At 37.7% G+C, this 20,425-nt stretch overlaps 2 protein-coding genes across 2 annotated transcripts in view; both read left to right on the forward strand.

The window, feature by feature from the left end:
* LOC149218705 (serine/threonine-protein kinase ATG1c-like) overlaps positions 1–20,425 on the forward strand; it is a 370,274-nt gene that overhangs the window by 63,401 nt on the left and 286,448 nt on the right. The window contains exons 3-4 of the mRNA XM_089384128.1: positions 11,889–12,006; positions 12,516–12,574. Coding sequence (XP_089240254.1) covers positions 11,889–12,006; positions 12,516–12,574 — 177 coding nt within the window. The remainder of the gene's footprint in view (positions 1–11,888; positions 12,007–12,515; positions 12,575–20,425) is intronic.
* LOC149218706 (uncharacterized) lies at positions 8,391–10,476 on the forward strand. The gene is made up of 2 exons (XM_089382450.1): positions 8,391–9,061; positions 9,166–10,476. The coding sequence occupies exons 1-2, from the start codon at positions 8,418–8,420 to the stop codon at positions 9,605–9,607; spliced, it is 1,086 nt and encodes a 361-aa protein (XP_089238576.1). The 5' UTR covers positions 8,391–8,417; the 3' UTR covers positions 9,608–10,476.

The raw sequence follows: 20,425 nt of genomic DNA on the forward strand, positions 1-20,425 counted from the left end.
CTAAGGTAAAAATCCTTTTTACCTAAGAAAACTAAAAAACCATGTTAAATCCCCTTTTACCTTAAAAACCCACAAATGATGTTTTACTCTAAGTATTATGCATAATGAAAAACAAATAAATCATAAAAAACATAATACTTAGTGTTATTCCTCTTTTCCGCTTATATTTCATATATTTTCCCTTTTCCCACTCATATTCCATATTAACACTGACTTTATGTATTAAACCCTTAAAATCCCTTTCTCGTACAATATAACTCCATTTATTATATAATAGCCCGAAACCCTTAGTTTTATAATAAAACTATGTATTTCGTACAAATATCGCATCGACAGGACCACAAGCCTTTAAACATGCATATACCATAGTTTTATTAATAAAACTATGTATTAACATATCGCATCGCAAATGTTGAAGGATCGCAACCTTTCATATGAATGCACCTTTCCTCAATTGCGATATGCGATATGTCATAGCCCCGGACCCGACGTTATATATATCACAACTTATTCCCATATTGCGTCCGCTTCCATCGCAGTCCCGCTAATAATGCATTCCCCTCCGCCATTGCGAAATGCGATGCGCGATAAAGTCCGGACCCGACGCTGTATATATTACAATCCATTACCATATCGCATCCGCCCCTCCTTCGCAGTCCTGCTTATAGCATAAACCTTTCCACATTCTGATATCCGATCGCGATAAAGCTCGGACCCGACACAGTGATCTGTCATGTTTTATTTCACGTCGCGTCCCCATTATTATATGCCTTTGCGATGGAATTACCCCTGCCATACTGCGATAGCAATATGCGATATTAGCCCGGATCCGGTATCATTATCGGCCCGAGTTAATAAAATTTCAAATCTGCCATTATGTGTTTTGCGATGATTTTCTGTGTTAAATCGTTTTTTCGATTTAAATGCAGAAATGACCTGAAACCCCATTTTTAACTGCTAATCACGTTTTTAACCACAATTAAGCCATTCCCGCCATATTTAATGCCTCCGTACTCTTTCTTTCGTACTTTTCACCTTTGCCCGATAATGCAAAAGAAGACTGTTTTTCCCATTAAACACATAAACGCCATTTTTTGCCTTGTTTTGCCTGCTTTACACAGCGCAACCTCCATTATGCCTCTACGGCCATTTAAGCCATCATTTTCCCTCAGATATGTCCCAGACTCCTTCCGATAGCCTTTCAAGCTCAGCAGAGCCATTGTAGACCTTCAGTCACCTATGTTTTTCTTAATAAGTTGCTGTGTTTTGCAGATAAAGACTGCTGTTCCAGGTTTTGTAAACAAAAAGCTTGTGTAACAGTTTGAAGATAAATGTGAAGATTTACTGTTGAAAAACATAGTAAAACCTGAAATGCGCAGTCAAATCTACTCAGCAGGGTCAAAAGAGAGTCACAGAGTTTAAAGAATATTAGTAAGAAGGTTAAATGAAGAAATCGGCCAGCATGAAGAATGCAAACAACCAAACAACATAAATGGCAAAATATCAAACAAATGAAGCCAACACAGCCTGAATAAAGGGGATAGCGAGAAGCAGTTCAAACAACTGCCCCTATCTTCTTGCCATGAAGATCTTTCTTTTCCTAAAAATCTTAAACTGTTTTAGGATCTTTTCTTAAGTTTCATTATTGTATAAATAACTCTTTTCTAGAGTTAAAAATTGTTCGGAGTTGAAGATTCATAGTTCATTGCTTGTAAAGTCTTGACTGTTAGTTCTACTTTGAACCTGGAAGCCACCTTTGAAAGAAGCTTTTGCAGACACTTGATGTACTCAGTCTTTTTGGAACCTTAATACAAAGCAGAGGATTCTGAATCTGGTTTTACACAGTTTTGTGTTATCCTGTAAGTTTTTCCAGTTTTCAATCATTATGTTATTTCTTCATATGCTTATGACTTATAGAGATATCTAAGTAGGAACAATTAGAGTTTCAATTGATTCCTATAAGCTCCTGAAGTGATCACTTATTAAGAGATTGGATTAATGCAACTGTCTGTGTAGCTAATCTCCTCTAATCAATAAATCACTAGCGTCTTGTGTAAGCTTAAGTATACTACCTTGAATCTTTTGAACGTAGTTCAGAAGGTTTTCCTACTTATGATTGTTCTGTTTTACAGTCTGGAAACTGTGATAATCATATTTTTTGCTGTCTTCTAGTCACCACTATTTTGATCTATATCACTGTGTAAAGTCTTATAGCAGCCCTCTGCTGAGATATTAATATACCCCAAAGGATTAATTACTTCAGTTCTACATTTGTCTTCATTCATTGGTCTTCCAAAACTAAAACCAAAAACCCCCAAAACAATTATTTTAGATGCTCTGGCATTGGTAGCTTGACCTACTACTATCTCAGAGGTACAATAGATTGGAGTTTTGAAAAATGTTTTGTTATCTTCCTGACTGTATCCAGTCCTGCATGCATGGGATTGCAGGGCCTAGATGCTTTGACCTTGCCGCAAGATTTCAAGGTCTCTCCCTTTGGCATTTGTAAATTCACAAGATTCAAATATTTAGAGGTGATTGTAACGAACAAAGTTCGTATACTCAGAGGAATGCTTTGATACCAATGTAACGAACAAGAAATCGTATCCTCATAGGAATGCTCTGATACCAATGTAAAGAACAAGGTTCATTATAACATGTTAAACACTCCAAAAAACTTGGAATATATAGATCTCCATTGCAGATACAAGAATATATATTAAAATGTATAAATGATAATGATGATTACAAATGAGGGTGAGGGCCTGCTTACATACCCTAGGCAGGTGTCCTTTTATGAACCGTCATGTCCTTAGGGACACACCTCTTCATTAACTAATTACTTAATTAATCTTTATTTATGATGTTTTATTATTATTTATATCTATATTTTATTCATAACATTGTCTTCCTCCTCAAAAAGCTTTGTCCTCAAAGCTTACTAATGAAAGGGTTTGATCTCTTTTCCCGTTTTGAATATCGTCTCGTCTCAGAACTTTCATCTTCATCAATACAAGATGATATGATCCTTGGAATGATATATAAAATTGTCGCACATAAGAAGGATTTGACCATCCTAAATTAATTTTCTGTGGAATCTTTCGATTATTGGAAACTTGTGATGAATTGTTATCACTGGACTGAGTTGTGCGCACTTCAGCGTTCTTCGAAACATAAGTTTGTTGTTTATGTTTTGAGCGATACAAATTCATAGATTGATTGAGATGTCTGTTCTTGTGATTCAGATGTAGATAAAGAGTTCTTTTGGTTTGCCTTTCCCCTGTCATGTGCGTGGCAAGATTCCGATTTACTTCAAGTTGTGATGTCATCGAGTTGGATACATAATCTTCACTTGGGTTTTTCATCGTTTGAACTGCAACTTTTGAATATGTTTTCCTTTGAGCTGGGTTGTCATCTTCTCAAGTTCGGATATTGACTAGCTCGGTATTAGTTCCTTTTTCTTCAACTTGGATAGCTATGTCCGAAGACTTCGATATGCTTTTCATGTTGAGATTTTCTAGTTTGTTTCTCAAGGATTTCTTGTCATTTTTAAGTTTCTTAATTTGTGTTAATAATTTCTCATTGTGGTTCTTGAGGCGAGTAACTTCTTCAGTTTTGTCAGTGGTGATTTTGTCAACTTCCCTTTGCATATTTTGTATCGCTTTTTACTTTCTTGAGAAATTGCTTTTGAGATATTTTGTATGTCTTATGGCGTCATTGAATCTAGCTTCAAAGTAACATCTTGTAGCGTTATTTTTTCCTTTTTGTGGGAAAGTGTCAAAAGCTTCTTTTTCATATTTAGGATAAAAGACCCTAGAGTTTCCATCCAGAGTGAGCTGAAAACAATGTCACTATCATAAAAAAATACGGTTTTCATGGTGAATTGCGAGATAAATTTATAATCCCTAATACTTAGTTGTAGATTGTTTATGTCGTATTGTTTGTCGCTTGTGTCAACAAAATTTGTTTCAGTTATATTCGATTTAGGAATCATTAATTGGTTAACACATTTAGGAGTAATATAATTACTCTCTTCAGTAGTACTGATAGAGATTATAATATCTTTTCCTATGAGTGATAATATACTAAAACATTTACTAAATGTTTTAGGAAATCTTTCGTTACTAGTCTTTATTTTCTTTTTTTGGAATGAGCTTTAGGGTTTTAAAAATATTCCTTCTTTATACTTTCAATAATATCATTTATGATATTAGGAATATTATAGTTTATTTCCTTCATGTTACAAATGACTTCCCAATTTCTTCCTTGATTGTCTTTTATTTTTATTTTTTTTAAACCCTTGTATATCTTTTTTTTTATAGATAGATATGCCACTTGAATTTTTTTTAATTAAATTCTTTTGCCTCACTTTTTTTGTTTTTGTTTTATGTTTTTAATTTTTATCTTCTCCCACCTCTTATTATAATTCTTTTTATTTTTAATACTTTATAAAAAGATACCTTACATCCTCTACTCACAATACTTCAATATATTGTTAAAAACTCTAACAATTTCTTAAAATACAATTCCCCTTTTCACTTTTACGATACCTCAACTACTTCTCCCACCTCTTATTATAATTCTTTTTATTTTTGGTACTTTATAAAAATATACCTTATATCTTCTTACTCGCAATACTTCAATGTTTTGTTAAAAACTTAAACAATTTCTTAAAATATAATTCCCTTTTTCACTTTTATGATACCTCAAATTGCTTCTTTAATAAAATTAGATTTTAATCCAATCGACTTCTTGGCCAAGCACCGTATCATTCCATTTGTCTCTATCTAGACCTTTGCTTCCAATAATGTCTTTGATCAAGAACACAGATTTGACGACTTTGATTCAGCAAAAATGATGAAAAAGGCTATGAAAATTTAAATAAGGCCGTCTTCATGACTCACGGGTGCATTGGCTGGCGGTGCTGTCCCTGCTGTATGATATAGAAATTGGTGGCAATTTGTGTAGATAGCCCGCATTGTGTACGACTATGTATGGATGAATACAGATGCAGTGGAAGAAAAATAAGCACAAACACTATTTCTCTTCCGAGGCTCAAGCAAGCATCCAACAAAAACTTGAAGGATAATTTGACCTTTGGTTTACAGGTGGCTCAGAGAAACTCCGACAACAGTGAGAACCTTGGCTAGGCTGAGAAGCCCGACGAAGGTGAGACCCTGGTAGTGGCGGCGTTTCTCGAGCTCCGCTGTGTTTGTGTTGGCCGGTCAGCTGGGTCAGAGGACTTCTTTCTATTTTTGTTAATATACTTTTTATTTTATTTTACTTTTTATTTTATTTAATTTTAATCTTTAATATTTTTTATATATATAATTTTTTTTCCAAATATATTTATTTGTTGTTTTTCCATTTTATTATTATTATTATTATTTTTTATATAACTTTTATCTATTTATAAATTTATTTTAATATATATATATATATATATATATATATATATATTTTTTGTTTTCTATTTATTTTCAATCCTTTTTTTAGCTCTTTTTTTTTCTATTTATTTTCAATCTTGTTTTTTTTTTACCTCTTTTTTTGTTTTGTTTCTCTTTTTATTCTTTTTTATTTTTATCTTTTTACTTCTTTTAATTTTAATGGCCAAAGGCCTGGCGAAATAGAGAAACTCCAAATTTGGTGTAGCGAATGTTTCAATTGTGACGACAACAAGGTTGACGAAGAGTTGATGGCCAAAGGCCTGGATTTGCCAATGTGGCTCTGATACCAATGTAACGAACAAGGTTCGTTATAGCAGGTTAAACAATCCAAAAGACTTGGAATATATAGATCTCCATTGAAGATACAAGAATATATATTAAAATGTATGAATGAGAATAATGATTACAAATGAGGGTGAGGATCAATGAAACAGGAATCGCCGATTCCTGCGATTAATCGCGACTTTGGATCGGATCGGCGGCAGAAAGACTCGATTCGAAACTTTACGCGTCAACTCGCGTTGACCGAGTTTCACTCGTGGTCAACGCGAGTTTGACTCGCGATTCATCCGATTTTCCCGACTCTGCGATTTGTTGGCGAGTCCCGCCAATTTCAAATAGGGTTTTCGCTCCTCGGTTCCGGTTTTGCGTTTATAAAATCCGTCGATTGTTTAACGGTGACCGTGATTTGGTTGGTTGATAGCGCGTTGGTGATACATTGGTTGATAGCGCGTTTGGAATCTTGGATAGCGCAGACTCCAGAGGCAGAGCCGTAGAGTGAGCACGCTGTGACGCTGCACAATAAGCACAGCATTCGACCAGGCCACGGGCACCACAGAGCAGCGTCCACCGCAGCACGGGCACCACAGAGCAGGCTGCAGCATTCAAACTTGGAAGCCGCATAGCCTGCGTCACGCGTGAGCCTTCAGCGGCCAGGCTTGACGGTCACGTAACAAAACTCAAGAGGTAGCTCGGGTTCCCGGTTTTCTGAGTGATATTCGACGTAAATTTTATTATTTAAAGGCAGAGGCAAGATATGTGAACAGTGAAAGATTAATGTTCACGCTGCACGGTATCACAGTTCACTCGAGTTATGGCTTCCCTCCATGCACTGACAACACTACATAGCACTTAGATCATCTCTTGTTGACATGAAACATCTGTTTGAAATGGGAGTCTTGTAAGTTTCAGGTCTTTACAATTGGAGTTTTCCAGTCAAAAAGGTAAATAGAGCACTTATATATGGTATCACAGTCATATTTTGCTGCTCAAGAGTCAAGATCATCGTATGCTTTAAAAACTGATACATGGAACTCCAGAGTCCAGACTTAAGCTTGCATGGCATAACCAATGTGGTTACGATTTCTAACCACTTGATTAAATTGTGAAATTGAACTTTATCATGCCTTGCTCAGTTTTGAAACTGATGAACACCCAATCTTATCAATTCCATGTGTATTAAATAATAAATTTTAATTGGGGCGAACTTGCGAAGCCATGAAGTCATGTCTAAAAGCAAAATCCACTTCTTTGAAATGGCTAAAGCCTCAAACTCCCGAAACATCTTTGAGATGGAGTTTTTATAAATTGCAGGTCTTTGCAATTGGAGTTGTTCAGAACTTCAGTCAAAGGGGTAGTTAAAGAGTCCAGAGTCCAGACTATCTTCTGCTCTTTTCTTCTTCTCGACCCCTCTTCCTCTTCGACATTCTTGACACTGAGATGTTCACCTCAACAAACTGTAGAATCGTAGATCTACTAGATTTTGCACCGAAACTTTGTCAATGTAATGTCAACGAGATATGACTACTGTAGCAGCACCGAGACACTGTGATAGATCTCAGAAGTTAAAAGTTGTTGTTCACTCATTTTAAAATTTATATATAAATTTGCAGATAATAGATATATCTGTTTATTTGTAACAGCACTCAAAGTGCTTCTAAGTTCTTATAGATTTGCTTATTAAGTTATTTCCACAATCTTGATTCTTGACAGACTTTGTCTTGACAGCATTGATGTCTTGAATCTTGATGTCTTGATCTGCTTAAGCCTTCTGTCCAGCAGAAAGGAAAAAGAGGGGTTCTGTCTTCATTTAATTTTTTAAATTTCTAGCATATTTTAAATTTTTGGATAATTTATAAATTTGTTTTTTTGTTGTCTTTCACAGGAGCCACAAATAAAATAGAAGCCAGACTCCAGACTCCAGAGTCCAAATCTTAACAGAAGCCACAAATTAAACACAAGTTCAAAGCAACAACAATGCCGAGAGAGAAGGACTTTGCTTGGGCTTATTGTGACAGGATTCCCGGAGACCCCAGGCTCCTTTGTAAATTTTGCAAAACAAAATGCAGTGGAGGCATTTATAGATTCAAGTTCCACCTTGCAAAAATACCTGGCCATGATATAGGTATTTGCACCAAGGTTGACGAGAATGTCCAACACCAAGCAGCCTTGGCCCTTGAAATGTTAGAGCAGCATAATGCCAAGAAAGCAAAGCAAACTGCTGAAATAGGAAATGTTGGAGTTGATACTTTTTCTGTCACTAGCCCCATGTCACCTCAATCTGTTGAATCCTCAATGCCGTTCCCAAGTTTTCCACACATGCCTCAAAGCCATGCTAGTCCTTCAACTCCTTCCTTGAACACTGGAGGTGGAAACATAAACGCCTTTTTTGCTCCCCGCACAAAACCCGGTTCCCAACCTACCTTGGATGGCACTGGTTGGAAAAAAAATGTCCATAGTCAGGCAAGGAAGGCCATTGCTAACTTTTGGTACTATTCTGACATACCTTTCCACTGTGCCAGAAGTCCTTATTGGCAAGCTATGATTGATGCAATTGCTAATGCAGGTCCAGGGTTCAAAGCCCCTACATCAGAGAGCCTTAGGACAGATATGTTGTTAGAGAGTGTTGAAGATGTCATGCTTCAGCTAGCCGAGTTTCGTTCATCATGGGTAGAAACAGGGTGCACCATCATGAGTGATGGATGGACAGATCAGAGGAATAGAACTTTAATAAATTTCCTTGTATCTTGTCCCGCAGGCACAATGTTTCTCAAGTCAGTGGATGCTTCAGATAAGGTTAAGAGTGCCCAACTTATCTGTGAAATGATGGAGGAAGTTGTTCAAGAAGTGGGAGAAGAAAATGTTGTACAAATTGTCACCGATAATGCAGCGAATTATATGGCTGCTGGTAGACTTTTTGAGATGAGGCACCCCACTATTTTTTGGACCTCTTGTGCTGCCCATTGCATAGATTTAATGCTTGAGGACATTGGTAAGCTTCATTGGATACATGAGGTTGTGGAGAAGGCAAAATCCATAACCAAATACCTATACAACCACACTATTGTCCTAAACACTATGAGAATATACACTGAAGGTAAAGAAATTGTTCGACCTGCAGTGACTAGATTTGCAACAAATTTCATATCTTTGCAATCTGTGGTTGAGCAAAAGATAAATCTGAAGAGGATGTTCTTGGGACCTGAGTGGATGGGATCTAAACATTCCAAGACCCTTGAAGGCATCGAAATTGCTGCACTTGTGTTTAATGATGGCTTCTGGAAAGATGCTGAAGAGATTATTGCTGTGACGGAGTCCCTTGTTAGAGTTCTCAGGTACTTTTAGTCTTTTAACTTTTTCATTTTTTAAATTTCATTTCAAGCTTCTTTTTATTTACAATGTTTCATATTTCTTTAAATTTGAATGCTTGAACTTTTAGGATGGTTGATGGTGACAAACCCGCTATGGGTTACATTTATGAGGCGATGGATCTCGCAAAGGAGGCCATCAAAAGAAGATATGGGGATGATGAGACAAAGTATATGCCTCTTTGGGACATTATAGATGCACGTTGGGATAGGCAATTGCATTCCCCCTTACATGCTGCTGGGTACTTCTTAAACCCACAATATTTTTATGATAAGAGCAAATTTAATGAGGATGGGGAGGTTGGCAGAGGACTTATGACATGCTTGGAAAGGTGCTTCCCTGATCCAGAACAACAAAGTCGTGTCTTTTCCCAACTACAAGATTACAGGACACCATCTAAATTGTTTGCCTATACCAGTGCTATAAGACAAAGGTCAAAGATGTTGCCAGGTACCCAGCTTGAAGGCTTCATCAATTCATTAAATTTGTTTAAACTTTATTTTGTATGTTAAATGTTTTATTAAATTTTATTTTCTTTTTAAGTTTTTACTATTTACTAATTTGGTACTTCTAGTCTTCTACTCACAAACCCTTACCACTTGCTAGGTCTTTGGTGGCAAAACTTTGGTAGTGATACGCCAGATTTGAAGAGATTTGCCATTCGAATCTTAAACCAAGCATGCAGTGCTTCAGGTTGTGAACGCAACTGGAGCATGTTTGAGAAAATACATTCTAAGAAGCGCAACCGATTGACACAAAAGCGCTTGAATGGCCTTGTATTTGTCCATTACAATCTACGACTTCGCAACAAACAAATACAAGGTGAGATTCGAGAGCTTGAATTTGAAGGTTTCATAATCTAGTTCGTACTTTAAAAGTTTAAACTTTAAAGTTCAAACTTCAAAGTGAAATTTTAATTCACATTTCAATGTCTCATGATAATGACAGGTATTGATCATTCACCAATTGACCTTGAAGAGTTAGATTTGCAAGCTACAAATGCGGCAGAATGGGTTCAATTAGATGAGCCTCCTCTTTTCAGCCTTCATGACTTGGAGAACTTTGAGAGTCAAGCAAGCGAAGGAGCGGGAGGAATTGCTTCTAGTTCTCACTCTTAAGAGTCTTAGACTCTTAGTTGCTGATTTTTTTCTGATTAGTATGCAGTTTTTTACTTTTTTGTAAACTTTTAGAAGCATATGCTTCTAAGGACTCAAAACTCAGTGCTTTGGATCATGTGTGGACTCATAACATATATGAGATACTTATTTATTCATGATATTTTGGACATCTATTGATATTATGCATTGTTTGGACATACCTTTACCCAATATTAATGAAAAATGGTTTTTTTAATTCAATATATGTGTATATTTTTATTTAATGAATTTGCCGATTTTTTCCCGATTTTTTCCCGATCCGATTAAAACTCTTCGCTCTTTTTCCTCGCCGATTTATTGCCGATTCCGAGTCTGGTAACATTGGTGAGGATCTGCTTATATACCCTAGGCAGGTGTCCCTTTAAGAACGATCATGTCCTTAGGGACATACCTCTTCATTAACTAATTACTTAATTAATCATTATTTATATTTACAGTATTTATATCTATATTTTATTCATAACAGTGATTAACATAACTCTGTTCAAATCATTCTTTTACCCATGTTATTCTTCTGTTACATAAGCAGAAATAAATGTTTGATCCTCAAATTGCTTAGCTATTTTGAGATCAATCACTTGTCCTTAATTTGTTCAAGGTAGATTCATATATAGAATGTGCAGGAAATCACAGCATTTAACAATTCAAATAGCTTTCCATGTGATGCAAAGCAAATAGCATACACAAAACACCAAGAATTCAAAATGCGGAAACATCCTTCAATTTTTCATTATTTTCTGCAGAAACAAATTAAAGTACTTGTCTGCTGTACATTTTTCATTGAAAACCTTAGTATTTAATACTTATACTGATACATTATAATTACGAATCATTTATCTTCTTTCTTCAATTTCCATCACAGTTCTTTCGATTTCTCTTTGCACTTTCATCTCATCCTCTTCCATGTCTGTATTTGCTATACACCAAACTGGCAATCCTTTAGATGATCCACAGACCATCCTTTCAGTGTCTTTACAGCTTTTACAACGTTGTTTTCCTGTAATTCCAGTGTCTCTCCATCTTTTGCAACATTGTTTTCCTGTAATTCCAGTGTCTTTCCATCTATTGCAACATTCTTTACCTGTAATCTAATGTTGCGGTATTTCACAAGGTTCTGCAACCCAACCTTGTGGTGCTCCATTATTTGTGTAACCTGATGGCCTGCAACCTAACCTTGTATGGCTTCCTCAGGCTCCCAACCTGATCTTGTTGTTGCAGTCTTATCTTCTTTGACTTATTCAAAATTGCAGCTTTTCTAACTCACAATTTTCCCTAATTGCACCTTTACTTTGTTGCAACTTTTCCAACCTGCAACCTATCATCGTGGACTACATTGTTGCCCACAATAATCTATTTAGGACACTTCATAGCTTTGTTCTGATACTGTCATTTGAAAGAATTTATGTTTTCAATTAAATAGATCTTGGTTATTTTCTTTTCAAATAATAGATATAGTGAATGTCTTACATTGCAAAATAAATAAGGTATAAAGGGCCAAGTGCAATTCAGACTGTCCTGAACAGCACAACTATTGGTGTAATCTTAAATTATTTTTGATTGGCTTCCATGTTACATTTGGTTGAGCTTTTTCCATATTGTCTACTTAGTTTCAAATACGTGCTGACTTATGTGACAGGAATCAGGTAGAACTTTTATTGTCTTGGAGTATTGTACTGGTGGTGATTTAGCTGCATATATTCAACGTTATGGAAGGTTCTCAGAAGCTGTTGCAAGACAAATAATGATCCAACTTGGTAAGTTCCATACCTGTACTGGGCATCTTGTTATTTGTACTGGCCGTTGGGCTGTTGATTTTATTTGAATCAATAGATTTGAATTAGCTATTTAGGTTTATTTAATTCATTTTTGTCTAGTACTGTTATTTTCAGAGCCTCCAAGCCTTTCAGTGAATCAGCACTCTCCTACTGTATCAACTCCTTATCTTATAATTTCTCTTTTAGCTTTTTAGCTTTCTTTAGCTAGACATTTTGTGGATAGTTCTTAGCCAGATGTCAGATTTTAGATCTTAGGTATTATCATTTTTCTGCCTTCTAATATTGCTCTAGAAGATACATTAGCACTCCCACTTTGTACTGACAATGGATGCACCTTTTTAGCCCCTTTGACCTATATTTGTTAGACATTAATAAAAAATATCTTATCTAGTTTTCAGTACGTTGTTCCTGTGTAAGCTAGTACTTTGCTTGTACGATTGGATTTATTATGTTGTCAGAATATCAATTTTGTTCCATTTTCTTTTCAGCCGCTGGACTAAAAGTTCTGCGTGAAAACAATCTTATACACAGGGACTTGAAACCACAGGTTTGGAACTCTATCTTGGGAGTTATACGCATTTGTAGTTGATTTCATAGAAGTTGCATGCTTATCTTTCATCCCTAAATTAGTCCAGGGATACATTCTCTGTATTTCTATGCAAAGTTACTACATCTAGTGAAACTATGCAATTAGCTTTTGATGTTCTATAATTTGTTCTCTAAAAAAACTGTTTTAAGTTGGACATTACGTAGAGTTAGTTAGGACTTAAACGGGGTTTAATATCTTTCTACTTGGATCATTCGAGAGGAGAATTGTACCACTTTAGTGACATTATTCCCAAGTCCCAGCCAGGAGAGCATGTCTTGGATGAAATCCTATTCAATTCTGTTATATGCCTTGTATAGATCAATCTTTTGCATTCTTGTTTTCCATCTCTAAAATAGTCCAGAGATTCATTCTCTGTATTTCTTTGCAATTTTACTGCATCAAGTGAAAATATGCAGTCAGCTTTTGATGTTTTGTAATTGGTTTTCTATAAAAGCCGTTTTGCATTGGACAAAGAGGTATTACTTAGGGCTTAAATAAGTATTAATATCTCTTTACTTGGATCATCAAGAGAAGAATTTGTTGGATGAAATCCTATTCAATTCTGTTATATGCCTTGTATAGATCAATCTTTTGCATTCTTGTTTTCCATCTCTAAAATAGTCCAGAGATTCATTCTCTGTATTTCTTTGCAATTTTACTGCATCAAGTGAAAATATGCAGTCAGCTTTTGATGTTTTGTAATTGGTTTTCTATAAAAGCCGTTTTGCATTGGACAAAGAGGTACTACTTAGGGCTTAAATAAGTATTAATATCTCTTTACTTGGATCATTCAAGAGAAGAATTTGTACCACTCTTGTGTAATTATTCCCAAATCCCCGCCGGGAGTGCATGTCTTGGATGAAATCCCTCTCATTTCTGTCGTCTTGTATAGTTCAATCTTCGGAAAAACTCCTTTTTCTAGTCTACCTCATCCATTCAAGGCTCTCCCAGGCTTTTCCTAGTAAAGCTTGCTTTCTCAGATCGAATGATTTTGACAATTGTATGCTTGATCTGATCAACCAAAACTTTAGCTAACACTTTCAAGGAAGCAGTTAGCAAAGTAATGGGCCTCACCCCTCCACTGTGCCCTGTTTATCCCCTTTAGGAACTAGCTTTAAGCCTTTATCAAACCTGCATTCACATGCTCCCCCACATAGCCTTAACGCACCTGGAAAAGATTACCTCCAGTCACAAGCCATAGGATCAATGCTTTATCTTCTTCATCACAATAAATCAAGCTGCCTTCCTCCCAACCTTTGCTGCTCCTTTATGAGTCTCCCTCGCCAGAGAGTAAATCATCTCTGACTGAGCATTTTCCTCTTAGCAATAGTTTGAGGTCCAGTCTGGAGAATAGGTTTGCCACTAAGCTCTTGGACTGTCATCATTCAAATTTGCCAATACATTGTCTATCAGGAGAATAAACAGTCTAATACACTGTGTTTGATGTCTTGGAATAGTGTTATGAACATAAATTTGTATAAATAATAGTGAATAATAGTTAATAATAATAATTAATAATTATGAAAATGCATGTCTCAAAGGACATGACTGTTCATGGAAGGGCACCTGCCTAGGTATATAAATGGCCCTCATTTGTAACCAATTATATCAATTGTACATTCAAACATTTTTATATAAATATATTACTTGTTCCACGATGGATATTCTCATATTCCAGATATTCTGAATATTCCACTGTATATGAACCATTACATTGGTGTTAGAGCCAAGTTTTTGAACTTGGCCCTTGGCCACACTCTCATTTGAGCTATTGTAATTGGGCCTTTGGCCACAGTCAATTATTTTATTAGAGTTTTACTGTTTTTTTCAAGTGTTTGACCATATTTGGACTTTTGGCCACAAGAACATCTAATCTTTGTTGACTTTACCCAGCTGCCCAGAAAAATTAAAAAAAATCAGAAATTATGCTTAAAAGAAAAAAAAAGAAAAAAATTATTACTCTTGCAGCTGCCATACAAAAATTCCACTAGCCACTACAATTCCATCCCGGCTCATTGTGTAGCCTCAACATACTGGACGTACCATCCTCTGTCAGCGGCAACTACTACCCATACAGTGTCATTTTTAAATCACCAATTGTCACCATACTGTTCAGCACCCAATTTTACTGTTGCACAATCATCATACACACCATTGTCGTCTACGTCTGTACAGCAATCACTGCCTGTACAACTTGTGAAAATTCCTTGAAATGCAACAATTGGAAATATTTCTCCTAACTAAAAAATTAATCATGCAGTTTATTTTGTTTACGGAAAAAATAACGAAATATTCGCACTGCAATTTCTTCCCCAAATAAAATACTGCGGAAGCAAAAATAGGAACTGAGAAATATGCTAGCACACACATAAAATTGACACTGTTATTTTGGACAAAAGTCCCCGGAAACACCGAATGTGGGAAAACCGATGTACTAGTATGAGTGTTTATTTAATTATGTAGGAGCAAAAATCTGAGTACAATAATTTGGATGCTATACTGACAATCCAATCTGAGAGAAATATTGACAAAATTATTGTGAGGATTTTTCCTCACCCCTCAGTTGATTTTTTTCCTTAGATTTTCCTCCCCAGCTATATACAAATCCTTCTGCGTCAACCTCTGCGCAGACTCTATTGTAGTTGCCTCCAGAAAACTCTGAAATCCACAGCTCTGTCTTTCTCTGGCTCTGGAACTGACTCACTGGCTCATCTGACCAAAAACTCGACCTTGAGCTGCTGAATCACTAGCTCCTCTAGCTAGATCGAACTGTTCTACTGCTATGCCTGTGCAGTCCTTGCACAAACCCTCTGGGAATTTCACACTCCCTCTCACTGCCTCTTCCAGAATTGGAAGACTTCGGAAATGCTGTTGACCTCTTCTGCCACCTGCTACTCACCCTCTGACTCAATCTTCTCTGCTGGATGTATGCTACTAGGAAAATTGAACTGCCTTGGCAATTGAGTATCTGCACTGGTGTGTTCTCCATCTACCCATCGACCTCCTCTTATAATCTCCAGTTAGGACTCCAACAACCAAGATTAAAACATAATCGATGACTAAGATTATTTTTGGATCAATCCATGTGAGTTTCTAGATGTTTCATACTTTTATCAATTAATACTGATTAATTGACCCCTTTTCCTAAGTTTAGACTTAGGAAATATTTTAAAATAGGCTATTAATCTAATTGAGACACTTCTAGGTGGAATTTCCAGAATGGAGAACTCCTGTGTTTTAGCCTCTCCACAAGGTTTTGAGACTAGAACACCATCGATGCTACAAAAACTAACACTCCCTCTTAGTGAGGAAGGTTTTCTAGTGCAACATTACTGCTACAACACCCTGTCTTTGTATCTCCCTCTGTATGCTACTAATGTCTGGCCACTGAGGCTAATTGTCACTGCCCATCAACTAACGCGCAACTATGATGTTGCATCTGTGCTGCTGCTGACACTACTAAACTGCGACCAACTATGCATCTACACCTCCCTCTCAACTGTTGCTGCTGCAACTGCAACTACTGCAACTGACAAGCATCCTAAATATTTTGTCCCTGCCACTGAAATGGGTTCTCTACCATACCCATCTGTTCTCTAAAATGGACGAACTTAGCTCTACCTAGAGCTTTCGGGAGTATCTCTGCAACCTGCTCATCTGTGGGAACATACTGTAGCTAGACCGCTCCGCGTTGTACACAATCTCTGATGAAATGACACCGAATAACTATGTGTTTTGACTTGTCATGAAACAATGGATTCTCAAAGAGCTTGATGCAACTCTGATTGTCACAGTAGATACTGGTTGCCTCCATCCTTTGCCCGAATAAGCTTACCAACAACTTTCGAAGCCATTCAGCTTTGCACGTGGCTGTGTTCGCTGCCATGTACTCTGCTTCTGCAGAGCTCAGTGCTATTGACTTCTGCTTCTTGTTGCACCAAGAAACCATCCCTGATCCAACACAGAAGTAGTATCTAGAGGTACTTTTCCTGTTTGTTGAACTGCCTACCCAATCTGCATCTGTGAACCCACATAGTTTGATGTCATCCCCTCTGGTATATCTCAACCCATACTCGATTGTGCCATGCACATACCTTAAAATATGCCTCACTGCTGTACAATGTACCCTTTTTGGTTCTACCATAAATTGACTGGAGGTATTGACTGTGAAGCAGATATCTGGCCTAGTGTTGACTAGATACATGAGAGAACCGATGAGTTGTCTATACCAGGTGGGGTCAACATCCTTATCATTTGATGCATCTACCTTCTTCTAGTTGGTGATCATGGGCATATACATGGGTCTACAATCTTGCATTCTGAATCTCTTCAGAATATCTGTAGCATATCTTCCTTACCCAAGGAAGATCTCCCCGTCCTTCTGCCAAACTTCCAATCATAGGAAATAGTGCATCAACCCAAAATCCTTCATATCAAACTCTGCTGCTATGTTCCTCTTGCAGTCATCTATGAACCTTGATGACCCTGCCAGGAAGAGATCATCCACATACAATACTAGGATGAGTGGCTCACCCTCTACCATCAAATAGTAAAGGTTGGGATCTGCATCACTCTTGACGAATTCCATCTGCTGCAACTAGATGCTAATTCGACCATACCATGCCCTGGGAGCATGTTTGAGCCCGTATAGAGATTTCTTCAATCTGCACACATGAGTGTGCTTCTCATGAGTCTCTAAGCCCTCTAGCTGTTCAATGCACACTTCTTCCTTTATCACCCTATTCAAGAATGATGCCTTGACGTCCATCTGGTGAATCTGCCACCCCATTTGAGTTGCTAGGGATATGATTGATCAGATAAAAGTGCATTTGGCAATTGGGGCGAAAGTCTCCTCATAATCTATCCTTTTTTTTCTGTGCATACCCCTTTGCCATGAACCTAGCCTTGTACTTCTCCACACTGCCGTCTGCAGCGTACTTGATCTTGTAGATCCAACAAGAACCTACAACTGACCTATCCTCAGGCCTTGGTACCACCTCCCAAACATCATTTGTCATGATAGAGCTGTACTCTTCTACCATGGCATCTACCCACACCTGACGCTGTGCGATTTCTTGAAAGTTGGAAGGTTTTGCAACTTGAACCAACAATGCTTGGTACCTGTCAGGCTGTCTGCGCTCTCTCTTGTTCATCCTAGGAGCTCCAATAAACTCCTCTGAATCTCTCAATGTCTGATGAACCTCTCTTCTGGCTCGACCATGTTGAAAAATCTAGGGCAATCAGAATTAATGTGATTCTTCTCACGATGATAACTATTTGTGAGGTACTTTTTACTTTTTCTTATTAGCACAATCTTCTCTTGTTATTATTAGAGTGTGTTTTTCTTACTTCATCAAATAGTTGCCAAAACAAAAGAGACAAGAACACAAGATGTTGGCTTTCTGCTAGGGCCAAAACCTCTCATTCTTTGAGAGGAAAAACCATGCAAATTCTTCTTATAGAGATCAAATTGACGAGTACAAAGACCATGACCCCTGACCTATTTAGCCACTCCAAGACCAAGACACCAGTCCTCTTCTTCGTCATTGCTGAGATCATCATCATTGCTACTGAAGTCATCACTACTGCAACACCGAGGCCATCACTGCTGCACCACCGAGATCATTACTGCTGCACCTTCATCGAGATCTTCACCATAACAACGAGATTTCTATATTGAGATATGTATGTATATATATGAGAGCTGCACCTAGATTCATCGAGATCATGACCTTGTAACTATGTCTCCATCAAGATCATGACTGTATCTATACCAAGACCATGATTACATCTATGCCGAGATTATGACTGCATCTAGAATGTATGCCGAGACAGAGTGTGTTACTGTGGGATCATCGAGATCCTCCTCATCACAAATATGCCGAGACTGCAAGGAGACATGTCCGAGCCTTTTTCTGTGGTATGGGATCATCGAGATCCTCCTCATCACAAATATGCCAAGACTGCAAGGAGACAGGTCTGAGCCCTTTTCTGTGGTATTCGAGGTTGCTTCTGTGATCACTGTATTGGTAGGCCGAGACTGTGATCACTGAGACTGTGAGGAGGCCAAGACTTCATTTCTGTGGTACCCATTCGAAAAACACAGAGATGCTTGTCCGAATTCTCTGCCTTCTGTGGTGACCCTAGCCGCATATAAATAGTGGTTTGCCTCTACACTTGAGCCGACATGTCATGTTGAACGGGTGTGTCTCCATAGGTGAGCCGACAAGACTTCCTTTGTTATTGTTTGGAGGCCGACTTCTTCAAGAGGGTTTGTGCTTGTCTTTGGAGGATTTCTAGACATTTCTATACATTAAACACAAGCTCAAGAAGAGCTCTTCATACATGACATTAATTCTAGACTCTAAATGACAAATCCTATTATTCTAAAATCACTTTCTCATTAAACCCATGACGCAAGTTTACAATAATAATTTTGTTCTCTTTATTACATTATTTACATCAGTCATAATTACATGTCCTTATGAAGAGCGAACCTAGTTACACTTTCTTCAACAGACCAGTTGTGGTGGGAGGTTCAACCAACTCCTCATCTTGCGTCTGCTGTGAAATCATTGGATCTCCTGCACCTGAGGAAATGCTGGTACTAGTTACTGTACTATGTTGAAATTTCTAAGTCTGACACGTCAGAAATTCCTACTGCTTATTTGGTTTATTTTCTCCTACTTGTTCTTTTCATTAACAAGTTATTTATAAATATAAACACCGAAAAGAAACACAAATGCAGCCTTAACACATATACAGATCAACAACTAAAATAACTGAGACAATAACACAAGGGACACCGTTATTTTTGGACAATCGTCCCTGGAAAAACCCAAGGTGGGAAAATTGGCGCAACAGATATGAGGGTTTTATTATTATGCAGTTTCTAAATACAACTAGGGTGCTAGAAATGGCTCAGCCAACAGAGAATGTCCTCGACAGTAATACCTCTCCTCGGAGACAGATATTCCAGTTGATCAATCACTGGATGAACAATCCCACAACAACTACAACAATTCCTTGGCTGGACAGCGAAAGCTGCTCCAAGCTTTTCCACTGCTCTGAGTCACTCTGATAGGGACTGCATCACCCTTCCCAGCTCCAGTCTGCCCCACGAAAATCACCAACGCTGCCTCTTGGCCCTATGTCAGCTCTGCTAGCCTCTGCATCAGCCTCTTGGCTCTCTGCGTCAGCCTTCTAGCCCTTTGCGTTAGCCTTCTGGCCCTCTGTGTCACCCACGCTGGCCTCCTCAGCCTCTGCGTCAGCCTTCCCAGGCTTTGCGTTGTCTCTCTAGTACTATCTCTGCCTCTCTGCTATGTATTCTCAGCCTTGTGACAAACTGCCCCTCACTGCAACAAATCACTGGTTTGATTCTCTCAGCAAACCCTGCTCCACAAAATATGGTGTGTCTCCAATTGACCCTCAAGCCTCCTCTTATACTTTTCCTATTGAGTCTTCAACGACCGAGATTAAGTCCCTAATCAACGATTAAGATTAGATTTGGCTTGATCCATGTCATTTAGAACATTCTCACCCAGCTTTATATTAATGCCCATTAATATTTTAATTTTCCTAAGTTTAGACTTAGGAACCCCATTAAAAATATTAATTATTTTAATATCTCTCCAACAGGGTGGAATTTCCCCAAACCATTTCTGGGTCTTGGGGATCTTATGTGCCTTAGCCTCTCCACCAATTTTCATGGCTAGAGCACATTTGATGCTACCACAAATCAACATACTAGATCTCTGTGACTGTCCTACTGGCAGTCCCACTAGCTGCCCCTGTGGCTACCCCTGCTGC

This window comes from Pinus tabuliformis, chromosome Q (assembly GCF_031772625.1).
Source record: "Pinus tabuliformis cultivar Carrire ecotype Pingquan chromosome Q, CPIR1, whole genome shotgun sequence".
Classification (NCBI taxonomy): Eukaryota; Viridiplantae; Streptophyta; class Pinopsida; order Pinales; family Pinaceae; genus Pinus; species Pinus tabuliformis.